The following is a 27,112-nucleotide window of genomic DNA, read 5'->3' as shown; positions in this document are numbered from 1 at the left end:
TGCAAATTAATTTGTTCTCTCATTTTGTGTTTGTCTTATTGTATGCAGCAATCTGGAGAACAAAGCCAATGTATTGAGGGCCATCCGCATTCTCTTGAGCGAGAATGCCAAGCAGACTGCTCCAGTTAAGAGACGATTCGAAGATTCAAGTTCTAACTTCACCTTTCCCAGAAAGAGCCACCAAGGAGCACTAAGAACGAACTCCTGGCAGAGGATTCCACCACAGTCAAATGGGCCAAAAATGGGTTCATTAGACTCAGATGAGAGTAAACTGCTTGATGATACTCATTCTGAACCTGCACTACCGAGCCATTAACACAGACCCTTTAGAGAGGTGAACTCCACTTTAACCAAGAGATCCACATTGTGTTCCTTGACCAGTGCTTTGGATGCCCAACTTCAGAGACTAAACTTTGTAGAAGAACCACAAGGAATGAGCAAGAGAAGTGCCAGCTGCCTTCAAGGCAGTCAGGTGATGTTGCTGGACGAAACTCCGGTTCTGGACCTCAACACCCTGCTGTCCAGGGACTACAGGGTGCAGAGCCTGGGTTCGGTAGTTAACGAGGCTTGTTTTTACGACACGGTAATGGGCACCCAAAAAGCCACTATCACCACCCTCTAGAGGAACTGGTGGTATAAACATTAGAATGTACTACAACATGACTATTGTGCCTTGGATTGGAAAACTCTCACAGTCTGTTTTATCTCTGTGTCTCTGTCCAAAACCTAGTGAGCTGCTAGCTAGACATAATTTTAACAGGTGTATTCCGGACGAAAAAACTGTGCCAACTTAAGCAGCTCGTCAGGACAATTTCAGCAGCTTGTGCTTTTACACCTGCAGCATTTCTGCTGTAGAAACTGCGGCATTTCATACATACTTAAAAAATTTAGTTATAAAATTGCTATCTGGAGTGAGCTATTGATAGGTATTACAAACTTGATCGTCATGAAATGTTATTTACATGATGCTGGTTTAACCTTATGTAGTCTCTTTAACAATTCTTTCATGTAGTGACAGCCAACACAATAAGCTCTTCAAACATCATCATTCAGTGAAATGGGAGGACGATGAGACCTGTAATGTTGTTTTGTACAACAGGATGGTTAGATCACTCAGATTGGCTCAATCACTCCTAATAATATAGCTTAATAATATAGTTAGAAATAAGTAATTGTGTACAACTGTTAAACAGCGATATTATTCTTATTTGATGTTGAGTAAAAAGTGTGTTGACTTACCATCTGCACCAACAACCATGGTAACTGCATCCCATTCTTTTTCCTTTTTTAATTAATTCTTGTAAAAAGTAAGTTGGGGGTCATAGAGCACTTTGTTTCTCCACAATCATTCTTATGTCATCCATCACCAAGAATGATGTAAGTTCTGAAATTTCCGACGATTTGCGTGTATTTGTCTACCATAGCTGTTAGCACTCGACTGTGTATGGGTATTGATGTTAAGCTAATAGATTTGCTCTCTATTTAAAATGATATAATAGGCAGTTATATTTTGTTTAAGCCTGTGACTTGAACTACTATACTTTTAAATAATAAAAGCGCATGTCTGCTTAATGTTAAAAAATTTTATAAAATAATTTCATTTTGTTTTGTCATTATATTTTTACACATTTATTATAATTTTCCCCTACATGCTCTTATTCAGTTAGACTACAAATATATGCTTAGTCTGTGAAATTTCTACTTGGTTCTCTCAACTCATATTCATGATCTCCATCAGCAGTGCATTGTCACTTTATTTCAGCATAACAGGGCAGCACAAATAGTCAAAACTCTCGCTGCACTGCTTCTGCTTCCAATGTGAATACTCTTAGATTGCTTTCACACTTGGTTCGATTCCTTGGACCTACCCCAGATTTGTTTCCTCCCCCTCCCCATGCTGATCTCTATTCACATCATATTTATTTGGGTCCAAACCGCGGTCCTATTATGTCATGAATGTGAGTACAAGCTGCAGTAGTTTACCAACATAATTAGGTAACAACTCAAGAAGGCATCAGCTTCACTTTTATTGAAGTATTAGTCTCTTTGATTTACCACCTAAACACACACTTACAGTATGTCTCCCATGGATGCATTTAATGTGCAGTGATGTGATAGATGTTAGTGTTTGTCTGCCACGAGCCCAAGAACGCATTACAAGAGATGTGAAGAATGTGAGCTGCTCTCTGAAGGCGATGTATTTGGACACAAGCAGGTAGGAGAAATGCATAATACCATAAAAATTGCGATTGCTGTGGCTCAGGTGGTAGAGCGGGTCGACCACTAATCGCAGGGTTGATGGTTTGATTCCCGGCCCACATGACTCCACATTTCATTTGAGTTAGGATGATACATTAGGGGCAGTTCAAACAGGACGCATTCTCGCAGCTGCCTATAAATACGCTTTAGTATTTAAAGTATATTCCATTTCATTCCATCTTGCTATTTTTAAATGCAAGAACTCATCCAGTGTGAATGGCCTCTTTGACGATAGTTGCCTTTGTAGTCATTAAGAAGCAAGGCAGCTCACTACTAGGGTTTGGAAAAGGGCTGCTATATGGATATAGAACAACAAAACATTCTGAAACAGTTTGTCTAACCAGAACATTCCATATGGACTGACACAAATACTGTCAGTACATGAGCAAAGACTGTTTTACTGTATGTGAATACTGTAGCTTTATGTTTGTATTGCTTATTTGGCAAAGGCTTCTCTCTGCTCAGTACTGAAATGGTGTAATTTCACTAAACTGGGCAAGTTTTTATATACCTGAAGTCTGAAAACAAATATTTTGCACTGTATGTCTGTATTGTGATTTGTGTAAAAATGTTCAATACACTGCATGTATGATTATAATTTTTTTTAAATTCAAAGACATGTTTTACATTCAGTAAGCTAAAAATTTAAGTTTTTTTTTTTTTTTTAATATAGTTTAAGCTATTGAAAATACTGTTATTACCATTAAGATATAAGTTTTGGCTGTTGTAATTTATTTGTAAAACCATATTAAGCACACATTGTAAAAATGACTTTGTTTTAATATTTAATAAAGACTGTCTTCTATGATACTCCTGTTAGCAATAAACTCTTGCATATCTCTATATCTTATTGCATATGTTCTACATCTAATACTGTGTCCTAACCAGACACGACGCAACAAGTTTGGAATAGAAAACAAGAGACAAAATGTCTGGGCAATTTGTGCTGTTACTATTAATTAGGAGGAAAACTAGTAGGGAAGCGATGTGATTTTCACTTATCACATATTCCATTGTGTCTGGTTAGAACACCATTTAAGAGTATTACTGGAAAGAATGGAGCTTCAAAGGTTGATTGAGCACATTGTACACTGTCATGTTTTTAGAGATGTTTAGAGATTCTTTCTTCTGACATAAGAGAAAAGCACATCTACACATATTCCTGTGAATTATTAGGGTTTTTCCTCTCAATCCCTTAGCAACCATGACCTTGTTGGAAAGACCTAGAGAGAAAAATTTTAAAAATATATATTCAGAGTCATAATTACAACACTTTATCTCTAGTTCAAGCATGCTTTGTTCAAGCTTTTTGTATGCGATTTGTACATTGGATTTGAGAGGAGATTTCTTTGTCTCTTAGATTGAAGACATGGACTAGGGGTGTTATCTCTTGCATGTTTCTTTTTCTTTTAGTAAAAAAACTTTCTTTACAATGGTAAATCTGATAATGAACCTTAATGCAAACATTCATCTCTTTTTAGATAAATGAGTGTCATTTGAGAGTGCAGGGCTAAAAAGAAAACAAGATGTTTACATTTTCTCCAGAAAAATATGAGTGGTGCTTGTCCTTGCAAAACCCACCATCATGATTCTAGGATGCTTATTGTCAGAGCGCTGCTGAGGTCTTCTGGGTGATTGCTAGGTGGTTCCTTATTGGCTCAAGTCAAAAGAGCCAACCCCCAGGTCTCAACATTATTCTATCCACTAGATATGGCTTGAGTCCCTCCTTCAAAGTTTATTTCCCCTTCTGTCGCTCTCTCCACGTTGTGTCGGAGAAGCGACACTAGGGGTCTCTCTTGAGCGCCGATATCCACCTCTGATCTATGAAAAAAGGCCAATGAGAGTTGGCAGCCGGTATTTGCATGTCCCGCCCCCGGACATACGGGTATTTAAGCGGCGCAAATACGGGAGTTCATTCAGAAAATTTCTTCGGAGCCGATGGTCTGTCTGCAGTTTGCTGCGACTTACACACCACTTTAAACGTTCCTGTTTCCTCTGACGATCTGCATGCTGTTGGATCTTTGACGGCACACAACAGCGGCTTTCTCCTTCACATTGCACGGCGTGCATTGTTGCCCCTGAGCGCTTCGACAGCGCAGACACACACACACACACTGTGTATTAAAAGAGTAAATTCCTATTAAAAGAGTAATTTCTCTAAAAGAGCAAAACACAGCGGCGTTGAACGTCCTTTTCAGGACGCGTCTTTTTCAAGATGCCCTTCCGCCCGTGTTGTTCCTGGATGCGGTAGAGTGCTCTCCGCTTCAGACGGCCACAGGCGCTGTCTCGTGTGTTTGGGCCGCGATCACACCGAGGCGGCGTTTGTGGATGGCTCATGTTCTCACTGCGAGAACATGACCATGACCACGTTGGCAACGTGGTCATGGTCATGGGCTTTCAACAGAAAGCAAGCCACCCCAGCTGCACCCCGCATTGCTCCTTCTTCCCACAGGATTGAGGACGATGCGGTTGGCGCTGGGGGCGGCAGCGGGTGCAGCTTCGCCGGGTAGCCCCCCGCGAACCTCCCGTTCCCCGACACGCTTGCTGGTCCCCGTCTACGCTTGCGGCAATAGCGGCTCGCCTCACGGCCCGGCTGTCTATCCTCCCGAGCCCGAAGCAGATGAGCTCGCCGCTGCATCGGAGAGTGTGATGTCTGATGCCGAGGACTCCCCTGGACTGCCGCCTTCGGGCCAGAAGGCCCAGGCTGAGGCCGACTCTCAGATGTCTGACATGCTTTCCCGGGCCATCGTGAGCGTGGGGTTGGATTGGAACCCTCCATCCTCCCCACAGCCTTCACGGTTGGATGACTGGTTCCTGGGGGCAGCGTGCCGTTCACGGCCTCGCATCCCCCGGTCCCGTTTTTCCCGGAGGTGCATGACGAGCTGATGTCTACGTGGAGAGCCCCGCTCTCTGCCCGTCTAGGTGCCACCCGCTCCACTCTCACCACCCTCGACGGCGGAGAGCGCCACGGATACGGGGGCGATTCCCCAGGTCGATAGGGCAGTTGCGTACCATCTATGCCCCGGTAGCCCTACCTCCTGGCGTGGCCGCCCCGTACTCCCATCCAAGCCCTGTAGGACAACATCCTCGCTCAACTCGAAGGCCTACAGTGCGGCTGGACGCGCTGCCTCCGCCCTGCATGCGATGGCCCTCCTGCAAGTCCACCAGGCCAAAGCACTCAGAAACATGCACGGGGGTGGACCTGATCCTGAGAGCGACGAAGGCCACAGCGTAGGCACTCGGACAGGTGATGGCCACCCTAGTGGTCCAGGAACGCCATCTGTGGCTCAATCTGGTCGAGATGCGTGAGGCCGACAAGAACCGCTTCCTGGATGCACCTGTCTCTCAGATTGGCCTTTTCAGTGACACCGTCGAGGACTTCGACCAACATTTCTCCGTGGTGAAGAAGCAGACGGAGGCCATCTCTCACTTCATGCCCCGCCGCAGACCTGCCGCTACGGGCCCTGCCCCGTCTGCCTGCCAAGGGCGTCCCCCTGCGAAGAAACCAGCTCCTGCTCTGCCTCAACCCGGGCCCAGCTCTCAGCCCCAGCGTCGAGCACCCTGCAGGCGGCGCATGCCCCCTGTCTCACGAACCCCCTCTAGGACCCGGAAGGCTCCCAAGCATTCCTGAGACAGCCGACCCAGAGCCGAAGACGTTAGCTCTGGAGGTGGTAAGACCGCTCCGTCCCCCAGTGGAGGGCCGGGAGGAGAATCCTTTGTTTTTTCATTTGCCACACCCTCTGACGGGGGCTGTGGTACCCACATTCTCAATAAAAGAGCTATTTCCTTTGCCTCTGGGTCACCTGGCCCGCAAATGCCGTTCTCACGGCAATCTGCTTTCAGATTACGACAGTCCCGGTACACCGGACGCGGCGATCCCACCTTCCACCTGCCCACGACTGTCCCCCGGCCGGCCGGTTCAGACGAGTCCAGAGGACGCCAGCATCAGACCTCCTCCTCAGTCACGAAACCGCCCCCTGCCGGGTGCGCGGAGCAAGGTAAGTGCTTTGAGTCTATTCTCAGCACCTCAGGCTCAGGCCGCAACAAAGCCGTCCGACGCTGCACTACCTGTTCCGCCCCGCTGCGAGGCCCCGGTGGGTACATCAAAAATACTCGTCCCTTTGGTGCCCCTAGCGCAGAGCTGGGAAGCGTGGCTTTCGCTTCCCAACGCATCACGATGGCTGCACCGGACCATTCGACTCGGTTATGCAATTTAGTTTGCCCGGCTCCTGCCCCCCTTCAGGGGCGTCCGCTTTTCCGACGTACAGGGTGAGCATATCAGTTCCCTGCGCACGGAAATCGCGACCCTCTTAGCCAAGGGCGTGGTAGAGCCCGTCCCTCCAACTGAAATGAGGAAGGGTTTCTACAGCCCTTACTTAATTGTACCCAAGAAAGGCGGCGGCTTACGACCAATCCTGGACCTGCGAGTTTTCAATTGGGCCTTGTTAAAACTCCCGTTCAAAATGCTCACGCAGAGAAATATTCTGGCTGGTGTTCAGCATCTAGATTGGTTCGCAGCGGTAGACCTGAAGGACGCGTACTTCCACGTCTCAATTCTGCCACGACACCGACCCTTCTTACGGTTTATGCTCGACGGCCAGGCGTTTCAGTACAAAGTCCTCCCCTTCGGCCTGTCTCTGTCCCCTCGCGTCTTCACGAAGGTCGCAGAGGCGGCCCTTGCCCCGCTACGAGTAGCCGACATCCACACAGAGACCAGGTGCTTCGGCACCTCAGCCGCTTGGGGCTTCAGGTCAACTGGGAAAAGAGCAAGCTCACTCCGGTTCAGAGCATCTCTTTTCTCGGGTTGGAGTTAGACTCAGTCTCAATGACAGCACGTCTCACGAGCGAAGCGTGCTCAGTCGGTGCTGGACTGCCTCGCTTCCTTCAAGCCAGGCACAGTGGTCCCTCTAAAACTTTTCCAGAGGCTCCTGTGGCATATGGCGTCCTCGGCGCCGGTCGCGCCGCTGGGGTTGATGCATATGAGACCACTCCAGCACTGGCTCCAGACTCGAGTCCCGAGACAAGCATGGCACCACGGCACGCATCGGGTAAGGATCACCCCCGCCTGCCTCAAAACACTCCGACCCTGGACACACCTCTGCTTTTTACGGGCAGGAGTGCCCCTGCAGCAGGTGTCCCGACGCGTTCTGGTCACATCCGACGCCTCCCTGTCCGGGTGGGGTGCCGTGTGCAGCGGGCACGCAGCAGCGGGCCGTTGGAAAAGGGCCCCGCTGCGTTGGCACATCAATTGCCTGGAGTTGCTGACCGTCCTTCTTGCTCTCAGGAAGTTCCTCCCGTTAGTTCGGGACAAACATGTCCTCGTGAGATTGAACAGCACCACGGTGGTGGCATAAATAAATCGCCAAGGTGGCGTACGCTCCCGCCACATGTCACAACTCGCCCGCCGTCTCCTCCTATGGAGCCAGCAGCGACTCAAGTCGCTGCGTGCCACTCACATCCCGGCAAGCTCAACGTCGTAGCGGACGCGCTATCACGACAACGCCTGCCCGGCGGGGAGTGGAGGCTTCACCCCAGTCGGTCCAGCTGATTTGGGAACGGTTTGGCAAGGCCCAGGTAGACCTGTTTGCCTCCCAGGAAACCTCCCACTGCCCGCTCTGGTACGCCCTAACAGAGGCTCCCCTCGGACAGATGCGCTGGCACACAGCTGGCCCTCGGGGCTGCGCAAGTACGCATTTCCCCAGTGAGCCTTCTTGCACTGGTGCTGTGCAAGGTCAGGGAGGACGAGGAGCAAGTCACGTTAGTGGCCCCCTACTGGCCCACTCAGACTTGGTTCTCGGAACTCAGATTCTCGCGACAGCTCCTCCCTGGAAAATTCCCCTGAGAAAGGACCTCCTCTCTCAGGGACGGGGCACGCTCTGGCACCCGCGCCCAGACCTCTGGAACCTCCACGTTTGGTCCCTGGACGGGATGCGGAAGAGCTAGCCGCCTTACCGGTGACCGTTGTGAATACAATCAACCAAGCCAGAGCCCCATCTACCAGGCACCTTTACGCCCTAAAGTGGCGCTTGTTCACAGATTGGTGTTCTTCCCGAACTGAAGACCCGCAGAGATGCGCGATCAAGTCAGTGCTCCTGTTCCTACAGGAGAGGCTGGATAGGAGGCTGTCCCCGTCCACCCTCAAGGTGTATGTTGCCGCCATTGCCGCCCACCACGATCCTGTAAATGGCAAGTCTTTGAGTAAGCACGACCTGATCCTCAGGTTCCTGAGAGGCGCCCGGAGGTTGAATCCCTCCCGGCCAGGCCTAGTTCCCTCCTGGGATTACTCGGTAGTCTTGGCAGGACTCCAGAGACCTCTCTTCGAGCCGCTTGAATCAATTGGACTCAGGGCCCTCTCTCTTAAGATGGCCCTGCTGATCGCGCTCGTCTCTATCAAGAGGGTCAGGGACCTGCAAGCGTTCTCTGTCAGCGACACTTGCCTGGAGTTCGGTCCAGCGGATACGTCTGTGATCCTAAGCTATGTGCCCAAGGTTCCTACCACACCCTTCCGAGATCAGGTAGTGAACCTGCAAGCGCTGCCCCGGGAGGAGGCAGACCCAGCCCTTTCGTTGCTATGTCCAGTGCGCACCCTGCGCATTTACCTGGACCGCACACAGAGCACCAGACGCTCTGAGCAGCTCTTTGTCTGCTTTGGGGGACGGCAGAAAGGGAATGCCGTCTCCAAACAGAGGCTCGCCCACTGGGTTGTCGACGCCATCACACTGGCTTATCACACCCAGGCCGTACCCCTACCCTTGCGGGTCCGAGCTCACTCAATAAGGGGTGTTGCGTCCTCGTGGGCACTGGCCAAGGGCACCTCCCTAGCAGACATCTGTAGAGCCACGGGTTGGGCAACACCCAACACCTTCGCGAGGTTTTACAACCTCCGCGTTGAGTCGGTTGCGTCTCGTGTTTTGTCAGGTCCGAGCCCGTAGAACTCAGTAACACGTAGACCGACCGGCCAGGTGGATCACTTGCGCCCAGCGCCCTTTTCCTGACGTCAAGGTAAAGTAGTGCGCCTTCTTCCCAGGGCGCCCCACTCAGAGTCGGGACCCTGGTCGATTCCTCCCCAGCCCTCCGGGTCCGCGGTTCAGCGGAGGAACTCGCCGACCCAAGCCACTGCGGGTACCCTGATGGCTATCCTGTACTGGTATAGGTGCTCCGCAGGTAAGGCCTCCTGCTCGGACTCCCCTGTGTGTAATTCCACGGTTCTATCCCATTACGAGCGGACCCCCGTGTCTCCCTTAGGCAGTTACAGCTGACCCGGTCGCTGTGCTGTAGCAACTCCCCCCTTTCGAGGCTGGATCTACCACCACACCATACTTTCCACATGAGCCCTAAGACGGCCGTGTGACGTGTCTACCACTTTTCCTCCCCAAGAAAAAGGGCAGGTGTGGTCTCCGCAGGGCCTGGGTAAGACCCCCTTCCCTATATGCGTGTAAGGGCCCCGGCCGTGATTGCTCTATGCGAGAAACATAGAGAGAAAAGAGGCCCAGCCAGGCTGGCATGTTCCCATGTTGGCAAACATCGCCTTGTTCCCCTCCCAGGGCAACTAGAAGGATTCCAATGTTCTTATGGGGCATTGGGGAAGGGTACGTGCAGCCAGGTACAGACGATGCGCGGCACTGGATGAAATCCCTGCCCGCCTCTGTATCGGCGGTTCACGTACACGGTTCAGCGCATGGCCAGATTGGAATGGGTCCCCTAGTGTCACTTCTCCGACACAACGTGGAGAGAGTGACAGAAGGGGAACGTTTGGTTACGTATGTAACCTCCGTTCCCCGAGGGAGGAACGACACGCTGTGTCTTTCCTCCGCCATGTCGCTGAACCGAGCCACTGTTGTGGCCGGACCATTTCCGGCTCCTCAGAAAAATCCTGAATGAACTCCCGTATTTGCGCCGCTTAAATACCCGTATGTCCGGGGGCGGGACATGCAAATACCGGCTGCCAACTCTCATTGGCCTTTTTTCATCAGAGGTGGAAATCGGCGCTCAAGAGAGACCCCTAGTGTCGCTTCTCTGACACAACGTGTCGTTCCCTCCCTCGGGGAACGGAGGTTACATACATAACCAAACGTTTTTGTTTGCCCAGGTGAAAATCATGTCATGAATTCTCTCTTTAAAAAGCCTATGCAAGTATCACTAATTATTGGTGTGGAAATGACAAAGCAGCCCAATCTATCTGTTGCCACAGTAACACCTGTTTGAAGGACCATAAAGACGGCCCACCTCCCCAGCACATAAACTGTGAATGAGACTCCAGCCTTATAGCTTTGCAACAAGCAGGCAGAAGAAGGGAAAAAATGCTTCTCTGGGGACAGATCTTTACAAGCATGAGTGTCACTGATGGAGGAGCGTGGGAAATGAAGAGAGCCATATCTCAAAGTACGCCCACTGGAACCCAATGCTGGGCTTCCCCTGCCCTCTCTCTGCTCTGAACTGAACTGACACAGTGTTGAAGTAATCAGGGACCAGACCAGGCACTGCTTAGTCCCTCCTCCCCTCTCTCCAAACGCTCCGAGAGCCTGCCTTTGGATTCCTCTGCCAGGCTCCTGCCTCACCATTCTCTGAATCAGCCGATTTGGAACTCCAGTTCAGTTCTTTTGGCTGACTGCACTTGAGGAACAAATACATGACAAATGGATCCAGAATTGGGGATATCTTAGGGAGAGTGTTAGTCCAGAGTTTGGCTTTGGCATAGTATTGACAAGGTCTGAAATAGTGGTGGGAACATGTCAAGCCGGGCATTGTGGGAGTGGACGCTGCTGACTGTCCAACTGAAGCTCGTGGAATGTGCTGTGCTCAGCGCTACGTCCACACTCTGTCACGTATAGGGTGCCCGTGTTTCTCTCTACCTGGATGTCACATACTTTGTGAGTGTTCTTGCTGACCAAGTGTGTAGTATGTGTGTGCGCTCATGGGCATCTACCATGCACAATATCAGGATAAGTTCTGGGTTTAGCTATCAAGGATGTACAACATAAAGGTTAGTGGAGATATATATACTGTTACCATTTCTTTCCATTTTTTTTTATAGTGATCAATGAAATTTGCTGCATATAGACAATCATTTTTGGAAGCTTTATGGTACATTATGAACAGTATTTTAGCTGAAGCGAAACTGATTTAACCATTATTGGAGTCATACATTAGTTAGTGGTGTCTGCTAAGTCAAGCTACGATCACTATTACTGTTGCTCAAACTTAAGGATCTGAATTAACTCCTATAGGAATAATAATAGTGATAGCTTAACTTAGCGGACAGCACTAACTAATATACGACTTCAGTAATGATTAAATCAGTTTCGCTTCAGCTAAAATAGAACTACATTATAATTACATATGTAATATAATATTATAATAAAAGTATTGTAATGTATATTTAAATAATAAAAATTATTATTAAATATTTAAGTTTGGCTCATAAATTGTTCTGAGTGTTTGACATGAATGATGCCTCAAATTAAGTGGCTCATTGAAAAGAGGTGTACTATTACATTTCTAAGCTTAAACTTTTTCACAAGGCAGATTAATAATAATAATAAAAAAAAAACTTACATTAAAGGGGAGAATTGAGTCATATCTAGAGACCACAGTGACCTGGACAAGTAAGTAACCAATCAGAATACACTATAAACCACATAGCAATGCTCTAAAAACCCCATTGCAACTATAAAGCAAAACGCTCTGAGAAAAATATTCAAAACACACGTTAAGATAATTTTTAAATCTAGTTAATATTATTATTCATTATCATTATCACCATTTCATTCAAATACATTTTAAGATCACAATTACTTTACCCAAAAATGAAAATTCATATAATCATTTACACACCCTCAACATTTCCAGATCAATCAGAATTTTGTCTGTGTAACAGGAAATATTAGCCTCAGTTACCATTCACTTTCATTGTATGGAAAAAAAAGACGCATTCAAAGTGAATGGTGACAATTCATGCAGGTTTGGAACAACGAGTGAGAAAATTAATTGACAGGATTTTCATTTTTGCTTGAAATATAGATTTTACGGTCAAAAGGCAAAGGACTGTTGTTTCTTATATGATGGATGACAGTGTGGGCAGCGTTTGACAGTTTTAGTAAATGAGTTGTTTCTACTCAGATGTGATTGTGGCTGTAGATAAACAGTGATGGTGCAGGTTTGTGCAAATGTCTTTTCCGCCACAGGCTGGAACAAGCAGTGCTCATTGTTTAATGACAGATATACAGTCTCTGTCTGTACTGCTGCTCTGTGGACTGCTATTGTGTGGACCCTCTTTCATTACTGACCTCGTTCACTTACATTTCAAGATGTTTGAAAAGTTCTCAAAAATATAGCTAAGATTTATCTCAGTATAAAATAAGAACCATATTGAGAGCAAAATTATAGAGCTCTGTTAAATTCATTTAACAACAAAAACAACAATTAATTATCTATATGTATCTGCCTACAAACTAAGTCAAAGTACCCAAATAATCCATGACTTTATTTCTTAATAAACATTTCCCAACTCCACCACCATCAAACAGCTGTTTCTTTAATAAAAGTCTTAAACTAGTAAGTGTTATCCTATAGTATACTGTAGAGGCTATATGATGACCATAAACAGAACGGAAGCATTTATGAGCACTGAGAAGAGAGTTGTGGTTTAAAACTACTCTCTCTCTCTCTCTCTCTCTCTCTCTCTCTCTCTCTCTCTCTCTCTCTCTCTCTCTCTCTCTCTCTCTCTCTCTCTCTCTCTCTCTCTCTCTCTCTCTCTCTGAGAAAGGCAAATTTCCATTTCTCTTCCCACGCCCTGCATATAGCTAGGGGCTAAACACACTGCTCAATCCTGTGACTCAAGCCCCTCCATATGAAAGAGAGTCAAACTTTCTGTGCATGTGTTTAGACACTCTAAACAGACACTCAAAATGTGCAACATTTCTAAACTAAAATACAAGAATTTTACAAATACATTTAATCTAATAGTGTCACCTACAATATTTTATTAAAGTTTTTAAATAAGATGCTTTTTTTTTGCATTCCACAAAATTTTTATAGCCCACTGCTTTTTGTGAAACTTTGGTTTGCATGCAACATTGTACCAGTACTTTGAAGAACATTTTAACATTATGATGAGGTTCTAATGGAGATTATCTAAGATATGTTCAGATTGTCAATCCAAATCCAATTTTTTGGATCGGAATTCGATCTTCATGATTGATTGTCCGCAATGTGTTATGCAACTCATCAGATCCGATTTGTGTGTCCCGTGAATTTTCTGGCATATCAGCATTGGTTGCTATAGCACTGTATGCAAATAAAAAACAACATGGAAAGGAACTGAATAGAGATTTTAGCTTATAACATGGCAATGTGTAGTTGGGGCGCTGGTATACGCACTTATGAGGCAGTGGCTGAGATGGAGGAGGCTGGCATGCACCGATTTAATTCGTGCTGCTGCCTCCACCAGTTTCATTGTTCAATACGGTGTGTGGCCCAGGCAGACTAGCAGTGACTGGTAGCCACATTTGATGAAACGAAATAGATGTCGAACTTCAGAATGCGTGCAAAAAGATTCCATTACAGTTTTTCTCGATTGCTTAAACACGTTTCTTGAAACTATGCCTCGTATTCTCAAAACAGTAAACACAAATCCATAACGTCTCACCCAATTTCCCAAACAACCTATTTTCAGGTCAAAATGAAGCTCTACACTCAAAACCATTCACTCTTGTTGAAAAACCAAACTTTGCCCTCAGACAGGACACACAAGCCCTCAAAATATCACACACTACAACATAGTCTAACACACTGGTACAATAAATTCAAAACAACATTTCCAAAACTGGTAAGTTATGTTACTTGTGGTTCCCCTCCTCACAAACCTTTTCACATGATGAACAAAAGACACAACCAATGGATACATTGGCACATTTTTATTCATTCATGTACTACACAGTACAACACACAAAAAAAGAAGATTATTCTGCCTCAGCCTCCTGTCTTTGGTATGGGTCAGGCCAGAGAATCTCATCCACATCACAGGCTATATTAGCCCTAGCCAGGCAGCCGGGGTAAAATCCTCTTGCATGCCTGATCCACCCCTGGTACGCATCTACTGATACATCTAGGCAGGCTTCTTCCATGGCCTGGAGGAGGTGAACACGCATATAAGGTTCTCGATCATACACTTTCCACCGCCATGCCGAAAAAAACTCCTCTATTGGGTTTAGAAAGGGAGAGTATGCAGGCAGAAAGATGTTTGAAAATCTCGGGTTATTGGTAAACCAGTCTCGAACCAGAGCAGCTCGATGGAAGCTGACATTATCCCAAACAACAACGTAGTGAGGGTGGTCTGGTTGTGCTGGTTCCCTGTGGTCCAACTGGAACATATGCTCTCTTAGACTGTCAAGGAAAGCAAGGAGGAGCATAGTGTTATAGGGTCCTAAAATGGCATGGCGGTGGAGTACCCCTCGTTGGCTGATGGCTGCGCACATATTGACATTCCCTCCGCGCTGACCAGGGACATTAACAATAGCCCGATAGCCAATTATGTTCCTCCCCCTTCTCCTTCTTTTGGTCAGGTTGAAACCAGCCTCATCCACAAAGATAATTTCATGGGGAACAGGCCAGCCTTCAATCTCAAAGATTCTCTGCAAAACACATGAAACACAGTAGAGTAAATCACTATGCTGAAGCACAGTTCAAGAGGGCACAAATGGCAGCATAAACTGCCATACTCTGATGGTACACAATACTTCATGCGATATCAAAATTCATACATGAACATATTCCACTCGTTGGTCTTTCACTCTGTCAGAGTTTCGTTCAAAAGGGACCTTTTGGTAAAAGGTATACCTGTTTCATCCGGAACTGGTGCTTTCGGAGGATGCGGTCAATTGTGGAGAGGCTGATGGCATTTATTCCTCGAAAATGATTATTATCCTCAATCTTTGAATCTCTCGCAGGCAGATTACATTATTGGCAATGACCATGTTTACAAGCTCCCTCTCTTGCTCCTCCGACAAAAGCCTTAGCCTGCCTCCACCAGGTGGTCGTCTCTTTGTCCTAAAAAAATAGAAGCACTCATTACTGTAACTCTCACGCATCCTTTTTACAGGAAAAAATGGAAACATACTGAAACTATCTGTATGCGAGGCAATTTGATGCATTTCTTTATTACAGTAGTACATATTACATAGTGCAACAGTAGATTAGCACAAGTTACTGTACAGAGCAGTCTTATTGTAAGTACACCTATCTGTTTTCCTCCCTGAAAGTTCTGATGATGGAGGCGACGGTGAAGCGACTCAAATTAGGCTGTACTCGTTGCCCAGCCTCCCTCATAGTCATGCCATGGACAAGGACATGATCAACTAAAGTGGCTCTAATTTCATCCGAGACTGCTTGTCTCCTTGCCTTTCCTCCTCCTCCTCCTCCACCACCACCTCCACCTTGTCTACCTCGTCCTTCACCACGTCTTCTTCCTCCTCCTTCACCACGTCCTCTTCCTCCTCCTTCACCACGTCCTCTTCCTCTCCCTCCTCCTTCACCACGTCTTCTTCCTCCTCCTTCACCACGTCCTCTTCCGCTCCCTCCTCGACCTCTTCCTTCATTTCTTTGTGGATCCATTGTTCCAAAACTCAAATGAACTGACTCTGGCACTTTTATGTATCTTGAAAGTTCTGATTGATGTGTGTTAAATTGTGACTCTTAGTGTTTTCACCTGGGTAATTGTGTGCTAATTGAGCTGAAACTATGCTGACTTGAGTGAACAATATTGAATGCTAGTGCTTTCTAAATGACCACATGGTCTAGGCAATGAAATATTAAGGGATTTGTGTGTAGAGTTTTGCAGTGACAGTTCAACAATTCTGACTCATGTGTCAAAACAGGTAATAGTGTTTATAGTTTAGTGAAATGGGTGTGCTTTTTGATAAATGGCATTATGGTTTTGCAATTGTAGTTCAAAAGCCTGGTTATAGTGTTTAAGCAATTGAGAAAAACTGTAATAAGATTCCAAACTAGACCCACTCTGCCACCCAAGGGTGTAGATTCCAGGGGTGATCTTATTGGGAGGGGGACTCCCCAATAATCAAAACAAGCAAGTACAACAACCCCCCCACAAAAGTCAAAACAAGCAAGTACAACACCCCCCAACCCCCCCCCCCCCCCCCCGATCAGAGCGGTTCTACTGAAACAGATTTCCAGAAATGTGATTTGAATAGGATTTAAAACCATATATGAATGTAACTTGTAACAGATTTTTAAAAATCATATTTCATGTGATTTTTTGCCATTCAGACTTGCTAAATATGACTTGCTAAATCCCAAAAACCGGATTTGGACTGACAGTCTGAACATTAAGGTCTCAATTTACTAAAGGTTTGCATGTATAAAAATGTGCAAACTTGATAGCATTCTAAAAAAGGTCAGAGCTGATCTACTTGTGTAGTCTTATAAAGATTGCGTCAGATGCGCAAAATAGCACGTCTTGACAATTTTTGAGTGTTTCCCCAAAATGAAAATGTAATTTAGAGGTGTTCCTCAAAATGCGTATAATAAAGGGTGGTCTAGATGCAAATGAATCAAATTGAACCTGCAAAGTGATTTATCAAGCCTGAAAATCATTTCAGAATCGGAAACTATGACAGCAAATTAATACGAATGAAAGGCAGGTATTAATCTGATTTGCACTGTGCATCATGCTGTCATTGTGACAAAAAGGACACTTTGAGAACAGATATGTAGAACACCATTTATTGACACACATTAATGTGAAATTAATATTAAAAGTTTACATAAACATAGTTTTTATCTGCCAAAATATTGCACGTTTTTTAAGTGGTGGTTCTTTCCAGTAGACAGGCTGATACAGACCTGTATGCTGAACAGGTTTAGTCTTGATCCCATCAAATGAGCAGGGAGGGCAAGTTCTGTACCATGCAATTTCACGTGTCTCTCTAGTGCGCAACTAACTTTACCACGGTCAAGATAATAGCAGTTTGAAATTTAGATTTAATTTAAGTATACGTACATCAGTGATGCAATGGCTTAACATGTACATAATATTACATTTTCTTTGTGAATTATGAACATTTCAACTGAAGAGTGTCATGTACATTCTCATCAACTACTCTCACTTGTTAAATAGCTGGGATTTTATGATGATATCACACAATCTTATAAACATATAAATGCCACATTGAATAAAAATAAAGTAGTATTTAGTGAGAGCTGTATATTTGCATTTGGTGCAAGTACCACATGCAAAAGCCTCCTTTTGGAGGGCGTTTCAAACATAGTTGCACGAGTAGTTATTTGCGTAATTTTTCTAAGTAAATCACCCGCAAAACCCCCACAACACAAACACGCAATTTCATAGACTGCACAAGCAAATTAGCACCAGTTATTTGAGATCTTAGTAAATCGGGACCTTAGAGTTTACAGGCTATATGGAGGAAACCTGAGCTGGTCTGATATACTGCGATCTTAATAAAGTTAAGGTGAGGGTTAGGGTTGGGTTAAGGTAAGAATAAAGCACAAATTATACTTCGGTTTTGATGCAAAAGCACGCGTCCGCATATAGTCATTTAGCCCGGACACCGGGGTTACACCCCTACTTTTTACGAGAAGTGCTCTTGGATCTTTAATGACCAAAGAAAGTCAGGACCTCAGTTTAACTCCTCATCCAAAAGACGGTGCCTTTTTACAGTATAGTGTCCCTGTCAAGTCCAATAAAAACCACTTGACTTGACTTGACTCAAGATGTCTTTATATTCCTGCAGTCTTGAGTTCTACAAATGCAGGTATTTCCTGACCTCCTTACACATGCGCTCTTGACATGCACATCCACTGTTGTTGTTTCCTCCTGTTGTTAAGCGGCAATTACATCTTCTAGTCAAGTCAAGTTAACCTTTAGGCCTATTTATAGAGCACATTTAAAAACAACAGAAGTTGACCTAATGTTCTTTACAGATCAAATAAACATAATGACAGAGTGATATAAAAACAACTGCTTCTAGCACTTCTTTGTGACAGCAATGGCTCAGCCGTGAGTGTAAAAACCTTTTGAACCCACCAGTAAATGCTAATAATTCCAGGCAAAGGGCATAGCAGCCATGGGGGATGTGGGGGACACGTCACTCTTTAAAAAGGTGATTTTTGTCCCCCACACTTTTCCAAGTTAAACCCATACAGAGTCCAAATGGTGAATTTGAATACATTATTCTTTGCATTTTGTTACTTTTGAATGATTGCATGACCATTCAGCCAATCACAAGTGAGTTTCATGAACCAAAACAACCCATACATAATGGGCCATCAGTCAGACAGTCTAATCAACAAGGCTTTGTTCATTTATAAAAAGTTGCTTTCAACAATGCTCATTTATCCATTTTATCGGCATTGATGTTGATCTAAATTAATAATCTAGAGATGAGGAACGTGAAATACACTGCAGAAAAAAAAACAAAGGACAATCCTTCTTTTAAGCACACATTGTAAGTGGAGTTTATATCAGTGCATGAGTCTTTATTATGTTTTTTACATTATGTTTGTGTGGTAATAGTTTGATAGGTTCCTTTTGCCAATTTAAGCAGATTACTAGATCTGTGATAAATATGTAAAGCTATTTTTAATTTCAGCTCCTGTTTTTTACCTCTGTGTTGGTGTGCATTCCACAAACTGGAGGAAAAAGAAAGATCTGCTGACATGAAAACATACAGACGTTATTGAAGCTCATTATTATTACAAGATTATTATTGTTGTCTCTTGATAAAAGTCATGATCAGCAGCTCACAAACTGTAGGGAAATTATAGATTTGCTTTGTTCATATAATGCTTAAATGCTAAAATTTTCTCTTAAAAGATTTTCTTAAACTCATTTTACATAAGACACTAATTTGTCACCACCTTCTGGCATCACCAGAAATGGTCACTGAATAACTAAATTGATCTAAATGAAGTATGGTGAAAGCAGTCAAAACGCTTGGATTTAAATCCCACAATGCACATGCATAGAGTAAAAAATGTAATTATGCATATGCACAATTGTCATTATTCTAATTGATTAAATAAGCTTGTGCTCAGTCTTTAATTGTCATGTGTGAAACAGAAGTGCTCCACAAGATGGCCTTTATTTTTGCGGCTAATTTTGCAATTATTTAGCAATACTTGAATCTTTAAAATACTACAATTATTAAAAGTAAATAATAAGTATATTATCAATACAATACTTATATCATACTTACATATTAATATTTACTGTAATATATATAAATACTGCACTGTAAGTGTTGGGTCTGTGTGAGCCATCTACTGACAGCTGTGTCCCCCCACTTTTAAAATGACTTCTACGCCCCTGAGAATATGCGCAATAATAAAAATCCTAAGAAAAGTTGCTAATCATGCTGTCACAAAAAATTGTAGTGAATACATTGGAGTACATGTGATCCGTCTTTAGTGCGATACTGCAGTCGAGTGTTAGAGTCATTAATGTTGCAGTGAGCAATTGCAGTGTTCTAAATGATTTATCCATGCCTCCATGCAGAGATATACAAAAAATAAAAAATATAAATTACACTTGGGGAGTTTCATGCATTGATAATCATTCATCTTGTTCATAATATGAAGCATTATGCACTACTAGAACACAAATGTTTTCCCCTTAAGAATTTTTGGGGGCCTGAGTAGCTCAATCCGAATCCAGTGTGTGCTGAATGACTCCACCCAGGTACCAAGGTACCAAATTGGCTCGGTTGCTAGGGAGGGTAGAGCCATATGGGGTAACCTCCTCGTGGTCACAATTAGGGGTTCTCGCTCTCAATGGGGCACATGGTAAGTTGTGTGTGGATCGCAGGAGAGTAGCATGAGCCTCCACGTGAGGAGTCTCCATGGTGTCATGCACAACGAGCCATGTGATGAGCGTGGATTGACTGTCTCAGAAGCGGAGGCAACTGAGACTTGTCCTCTGCCACCCAGATTGAGGTGAGTAACCGTGCCAACATGAGGACCTAATAAGTAGTGGGAATTGGGCATTCCAAATTGGGGAGAAATGGGGATATATTTGAAAAAAAGATTCATTTAATTTTTAGTGACAAGAAAACAAATTCATAGTCCAATTAGAATGACATCATATTTTTTACATGTTATACAGTCCATCTGTGATCAGTTTTTCAAAAGCTATGTCCAGTTGTACTGCCCACCAATAACATTAAAGTGGCCAGCAGTAGGAATGCCTGATGTGACCAACAGGGATAAAAAGCCACTCTGCAGCCTTCAGCAATAAATATAAATGAGTACGTGGATTATTTTAAAAACTGTCTGCCTATTTTATTAGATTTCAGAGAGAGAGAGAGAGAGAGAGAGAGAGAGAGAGAGAGGAGTATGTGTTTGTGTGTGTGTGTGTGTGTGTGTGTGTGTGTGAGAGAGAGAGAGAAAGAGAGAGAGAGAGAGAGAGAGAATGTGTGTGTGTGTGTGAGAGACAGTATGTGTGTGTGTGTGTGCGAGAGAGAAAGTATGTGTGTGTGTGTGTGTGTGTGAGAGAGAGAGAGAGTGTGTGTTTGAGAGAGAGAGAGAGAGAGAGAGAGAGAGTGTGTGTGTGTGAGAGACAGAGAGAGAGAGTATGTGTGTGCGTGTGTGTGTGTGTGTGAGAGAGAGAGTGAGAGAGAGAGAGAACGAGAGAGAGAGAATAAGAATATGTTTGTGTGAACCAAATTCCTTTATGCAATTTCCTCCAAACATGAATCAAATAAACACAATTTCAACTGCATTCAGCCCTACACTATATGTACACACCCTGCCTGACTGTATAATTGTGCAACCACAGATAATTGCCACCCAGGTGTAATAGGTTTTGATTTCCAGCTGCACATTTAGCTTTTTATGCAGACAAAAAGAAAATTAGCTCATTATCATCCATTTCCAGACACTCTTTTTGCTATGTATTCTCTTACTGAATGACCTTCAGGTGAGGAGTCCAGTGTTAAATGCACGAGGTGCAGTGATCACTTTGAAATATCCAATCATTCACACCAGGAACATGTGAGGTTGTTTTATAGGACATTGAAAAGCTTTGATAAATGTGCTGTGTTGACAAGGAAATGCTTTCTCAGAAGAAAGAGGCAGTTTTACACTAGTTTTGCTTTTGTTTTTTTAGTAATTCTATTTTTTTCTCTTTTCTTCAGTAGATTGCGGAAACCTTTAAGAATTGCTTGGCGTATCACTGTACAAATTGCACACTATTTCAAAGGTAAGTGGAGCTTTTGTTTGTTCAGATGACTGAAACATAATGCACTCTAACAATGCACTTGTCTTGATCTCTTCAAGAGATTCGTCACCATTTGAAAGACAAAGGATAGGAGTGATTTTTCTTGCCTTTTTCATTTCCAAGCTGTCTAGTGGTTTGGACAGATAAGAAAATAAAATCAATTAACTCTTAACAAAACAGCCATGCCTGCTCATATATAGTTGGCGAAATTTCTATTTGATAGAGGTTTTTTTTTGTTGCCATTTTTCTTGTGCCAGAGAGCGACTCTGCAGCAGTCAAAAGAGTCAAAATAATTAGCCTTTCAACAACACTACAAAGTAATTTCCTCAAATCCCAAATGTTGTAAAAATGCTGACTGGCTGGGGGTGTCCCAAAAAAGGATAGAGTGGAATAAAAAAAACTGCAGCTTTCCCTTCCAGTCATCACATCCTATGCCTCATCTGTCAGCCCGTCATGCTTGTTCGCTCAGTTAAATTCTTATTCCATTTTTTAATCGCAGCCTAGTGGAGCCAGTGCGGAGGAATTATCTGCTGTCAGGTCCTGCGCCGGGCTGATAAGGAGACGCAGAGCGCGCAGGGCCACCGCAAGGTTAGAAAAACGATCACAGGGGGAAGGGAACAAAAAGTCCAGGACCAATCATGCCGTCCTCCACCATGCAAATGTTTGCCTTCATTCTGGCATTACTGGGGGTCCTGAGTGCAACTGTGGCCACTCTGCTACCCAACTGGAAAGTGAGTGCGGACGTAGGCTCCAATATCATGACGGCGATCTCTCAGATGCAGGGACTGTGGATGGACTGCACCTGGTATAGCACAGGAGTCTTTAGCTGCTCGCTCAAGCATTCAGTCCTGGCATTGCCTGCTTACCTTCAGACAGCACGCACCACTATGGTGCTTTCCTGCATGATGGCGACAATCGGACTGTGCCTAGCAGCACTAGGGCTGAAATGTACTCGCTGGGGTGGTAGTTATCGCTCTAAGGGACACACTGCCATTTCCGCAGGGGCTTGCTTCATCATAGCCGGGGTCCTGTGCCTGGTGCCCGCATCCTGGTTCACTAATGAGGTCATCACTACTTTTATGGACTCCAAAGTGCCCAAGAGCAGCAAGTATGAGCCAGGTGCCGCAGTGTACGTAGCATTTGTGTCGGCAGGATTCCTTTTAGCTGCAGGCGTCATCTTCTGCTTATCATGCCCTGGAAAAAGAGGTGGTCCACTGGATTTGGGCTCGTCCCACCCTGGCAAGTCAAAACAGCAGCAGCTGTGCAAGGAGCAGCCGAACCGTGGCCAACAGAAACAGCAGCACAGAGAACAGCAGAGTCAGACTGAGCCACCAGAACGAGAGCAAGTACACCAGAAACAGCTTCAAGCAGATGATCGTCTGCAAGACAAGCCGGTGCTGGAGAGGCTGAACCTGGAGCAGGACAAGCAGTACCGCTCTCCATCCCGAAATCTAGATGCCAAGGCCGTCTATAGTCTTCACGACTATGTGTAAATAACTGCAGTCGACTCCAAGTGTGTTCCAGGGTATTCTTTCTGATCAGACTGCATTTCTTTGTGAGTGGCATAAAGAGGAGGAGAAAAGCAGTGAAGCAGCAGGAGAATAATGACTTTGATGGCGTTATCAACCCTTCTCATCTGTTCTTTCGCTTACAGCGAGCGTGAACATTGGAGGTATTTCCAAAGCCCGGAGCAGACAAACTGAGGACTGTTAATCCTCCGGTAAATGTTTTAATGCAACTACAAATAAAAAGGGTGTGGAATGATGACATATAATTAAAATGAAACATTTGAGGGGAATACTGAGCAGACTGGTGAAGGACAGGTTTAAAGAATATATGCTTTTGCTTACCAAAGGTTTGGAAAAATTATAGAGTTTAATTTGTCTGCTTATAACCATTACTATGTCAAAATAATTAAAGCTAATTATCTCAAGAGAACCCTTTTGTGAAATGGAACTGTGATCAATGTATAATTAGCCAGTTTTGTCAGCTTTAATTCTGAAGCTTATAGATTTATGTTTAGGCTGTATTTGCATGTTGTTTTTAGATTAATCCATTAATAGTGCATCAAAACCGAAACAGTTGTTGGGCTAATCACACTTGCACCTGAGAACGCTTCTTACAACCAGCTGTCCATTAAATGGTGCGTGTTTGAGACTCTTCACAAAGAGATTTTGAAATGTCCAGTCCATATTTTTCAAAGAATGGGGATGGGGGGAGGAACAGTAGTGCAGATCATCTGAGGTAATGATGCTCTTTGCTTTTCCATTAGGTTTTCAATGGATGGGTGCACACTGCTCATTTATTGCCAGCATGCACAGCTACACTAACACACACACATAAGCTTTCCTTCCCTTCCTCATACTCTTGATAGAAGGGTAATAGGGTCTTGCACCCAATCATATTGATGCTGTGCGTCCGTGTGTCATGCCTGCAGGAAACTGTGTTGTTGCTGTTTGAGGGCAAACAGGACGTAGTAACACGCTGTTCTGTCTCTTGTGGAAAAGTGGAACCAATGTGAGGAAAATCTTAGCAGGACTCCCCCGCTGGGAAACAATCGCACCTTTGGTCCACATCTCAATTCCGTAGAACCATTTTGCAATATTTTCTGATTGCTGTGGTATTTATGTCTACAGTCAAGCCATTGAATGTATTACTCTGAGTCTGCTTAAGAGAGATAATGTACAAAGAAATGTACAATGTTCGACTAAAAAAGCTAAAACAAGCGCTGTGCCTCACTCTTTGTGATCTTATTGCAGGACTGCCATTGTCTCCAGAGACGCCATTTGTGGGACATTTTCTGCCTTTCATTTTGCCTTACATGCAAGCACACATGCTGCTCTTTGTTTTTGATACACATGTACAGGATGCTTCAACAGAAATTAGCATAAAGACTGACAGTAAGAATGAAAGCGTCTATTTGGTTACGGAAAAAAATTATGTCAATTTCATTTAACTAAGTGTTTTCCTTTTGCTTTGTTGTGCATGTGTGCGTGATGTGTACATTAAGGTCCAAAAGTCTGAGACCACTAGAGAAAATGCTTCGGTTTGTATTCTTTTCTAATTTAATACTTTTTTCATTACAAATTATAGTGTCAGTTTAACAATTTGAGTGAAAAGTAAGAGTTTCTTAGTATTTTTAATTATAAAAATCCCAATTTTATTTAACGAGGTTTCAGACATTTGGATCCCACAGTATGTTACAGGCTACACTCACACCACAGCCCAAACCTGATTAGCTCTAACGCCCATTTCACACATACTCCGTTTGCAGTGCGGTGCATATTTTTTTCCGTACCCATGTTAACAGGTTAGAGCTTTTACACTGCGCGCGGATGCAGTCCGTCGATCCGTTGCGGTGCGTATACAGCAGTGCAGCAATGGTTTCCGCACCGAGTCTATTTTTGCTGTGCTGCACCGCACTGAATTAAAGTGGCAGCGTATTGTTCACATTAAAATAGACATAGATTGACAAGAAACTGTAATAATTTCATCATATATGCATAATTTCAGTTAATGTGTTCTACAGTTACTAAATTACAGGGTCAAGAAAAACAAAAAAGTATGATTATAGTCCCAAAAGTTGCAAAATGCCATCATATATGATTTTTTTACCCTAAAAAAGACAGAGTGAACGCAAATGCGCCTCATTCTTCTTCTTCTTAGCAACAGATATATAGCGCAATAGCTTTTTTTCTGTCAACAACTCGAACTACATGTAAAACAAAGAATCACAATGATTAAAATTAATTTTCATACTGTTTCAATGTCTTAAACAATGTCAAAGTTAACGTTTGGATTTAAAATCAAAATTACTTACACGTTTTTGATTTTGTGGCACACAGAAACTGCGGATCAGTAGCGCACTGCAAACGCAGCATATGTGAAAGCGCTATAGCGCATGCTGCTCCAGTACCGTATACGCACTGCATACGTACCGCATACGCACTGCAAACGGAGTATGTGTGAAACGGGCGTAATGAGGCAGATCTGGTTTTTGAATGTGTGAACAACAAAAATCTAAGTTAATCTGACATTTTCTTTTCTGATCTAGGCAACTTTTGGAATTTGCTGAATTTTTTGTTGACTTAGCATTCATTCAAATGTTGTGTTTGATTTACTGTTGCCATGTATTAGAAAATAATTTATGAATTGTGCTATCTGAAATATTACACAAAAAGTTATATATATATTTGTTTATAATATGTATTAATGTACAGTTATGTCACAAGGAAACTTGCCATAATAGTGTCAATACAAATTGAGAAAAGAAGTTGCTACTGAATTACAGCTACTGTAATTCATAGACATTTCAAAGTTCTTCTTTATTTGTATAATCATGTTAAATTATATTGTTATGATAAATGTGCCAGGTTAGGGTGTTTTATGCAGGTCAGTTTAGGAGCACTGTTTGCACACATAAGAGTTTGAGAGATAATAATCGACAAATATTTGCAGTCTGTTCCTAATAACTTCTCTTCTATCATGACACAGCGAATGTTGACTAATTTTTCTAATTTTTGTATAAAGGAGAAGACTTTCATGGATCATGGTTTTATTTATTTAGGATATTTATTTTAAATTCCTATGGTTCGGTCACACTAGGCTTTAGACCCAGCAACAAATAAAGGAAACAGAATACATATTTTCAAATTGGCAAGTCAGAGTTCACCAAATGTGTATGGGTAACACTTGTTCTATTTGTTAACATTAGAAAATCTATTATGTATCATGAACTTTGAACAATATCTGTACAGCATTTTATTTTTAATATATTGATTAGTCAATTTTAACAGCATAAATTGCTATTTATTGTTATATTGTTATAACTAACTTATTGTTAGTTCATACTGCATTGACTAACATATGCAACTTTAAATTTTTTAGATGTATTAGTAGCCTATTTGTTGAAATCAACATTAACCAAGATTAATAAGTCCTGTAAAATGATTGCTTATTTATTACTTCATGTTAAGGTAGTCAACAATGTTTACAAATACAACCTTTTAACTTTGGTATGCAGTGAAAGATGGAAAGTGTAAAGTCTAGTGTGACCAGACCTTTCATTTTGATTTCTCTATTTTGACATGAAAAAAATAAGGGCTCTGTTTAGTCTATTCAGTTGACAGACTAACAATGTGTGGACAGTAATCATGTAAAACTATAAAATCCTAATAAAGCACAAGCCTGTACAACAGAAAATGTATGTTTGTTCTTGTTGTCCATTGACCTCAAATTCTCTGATTTCTGCCCTTGCTTAGCTAATGCTCACATCAAGGACTTTTTGTCCAACTGGCTCTTCCATCTCATACTATTCCCCTTTTGTTGTGCATTCGTGGTCTGACTGCAAACATTTTCTTATAGTGGGGGCATGTGGTACGAGGTGTCTCTGTTGGCTGAGTGGGCCAGGAGTCAGGCCTGTCAAAATGCAAATCTGCATACTCCCTCTGTGAGTGAATCCAAGCATCAAATAAGCATCATTTACACAGCTGAGCTACATTTTCAACAAGCATTCATGATTGAGTCAGGCACACTTCACATCCCCCCTCTTCTAGTTGTCATTGGTTATAAGGTTAAATTAGCTGTCATATTCATCTGCTACTT

The 27,112-nt window shown here is 43.5% G+C and overlaps 1 protein-coding gene and 1 pseudogene across 1 annotated transcript; both read left to right on the top strand.

The window, feature by feature from the left end:
- Nucleotides 1-1,619, top strand: part of LOC127621726 (rho guanine nucleotide exchange factor TIAM2-like) — a 61,409-nt pseudogene extending 59,790 nt beyond the window's left edge.
- Nucleotides 1,620-10,818: 9,199 nt separating this feature from the next.
- LOC127621791 (claudin-20-like) lies at nucleotides 10,819-26,717 on the top strand. The gene is made up of 3 exons (XM_052095524.1): nucleotides 10,819-11,242; nucleotides 21,426-21,490; nucleotides 22,008-26,717. The coding sequence occupies exon 3, from the start codon at nucleotides 22,147-22,149 to the stop codon at nucleotides 22,999-23,001; it is 855 nt and encodes a 284-aa protein (XP_051951484.1). The 5' UTR covers nucleotides 10,819-11,242; nucleotides 21,426-21,490; nucleotides 22,008-22,146; the 3' UTR covers nucleotides 23,002-26,717.
- Nucleotides 26,718-27,112: the final 395 nt, after the last annotated feature.

This window comes from Xyrauchen texanus, chromosome 28 (assembly GCF_025860055.1).
Source record: "Xyrauchen texanus isolate HMW12.3.18 chromosome 28, RBS_HiC_50CHRs, whole genome shotgun sequence".
NCBI classification, from domain to species: Eukaryota; Metazoa; Chordata; class Actinopteri; order Cypriniformes; family Catostomidae; genus Xyrauchen; species Xyrauchen texanus.
Note: the sequence above shows the minus strand (reverse complement) of the source record. Positions and strands in the feature narration are given on the sequence as shown.

What these genes read in the sequence shown, in the direction of transcription:
- LOC127621791 (XM_052095524.1), top strand. Translation starts at nt 22,147, where the DNA reads ATGCCGTCCTCCACCATGCAAATGTTTGCCTTCATTCTGGCATTACTG.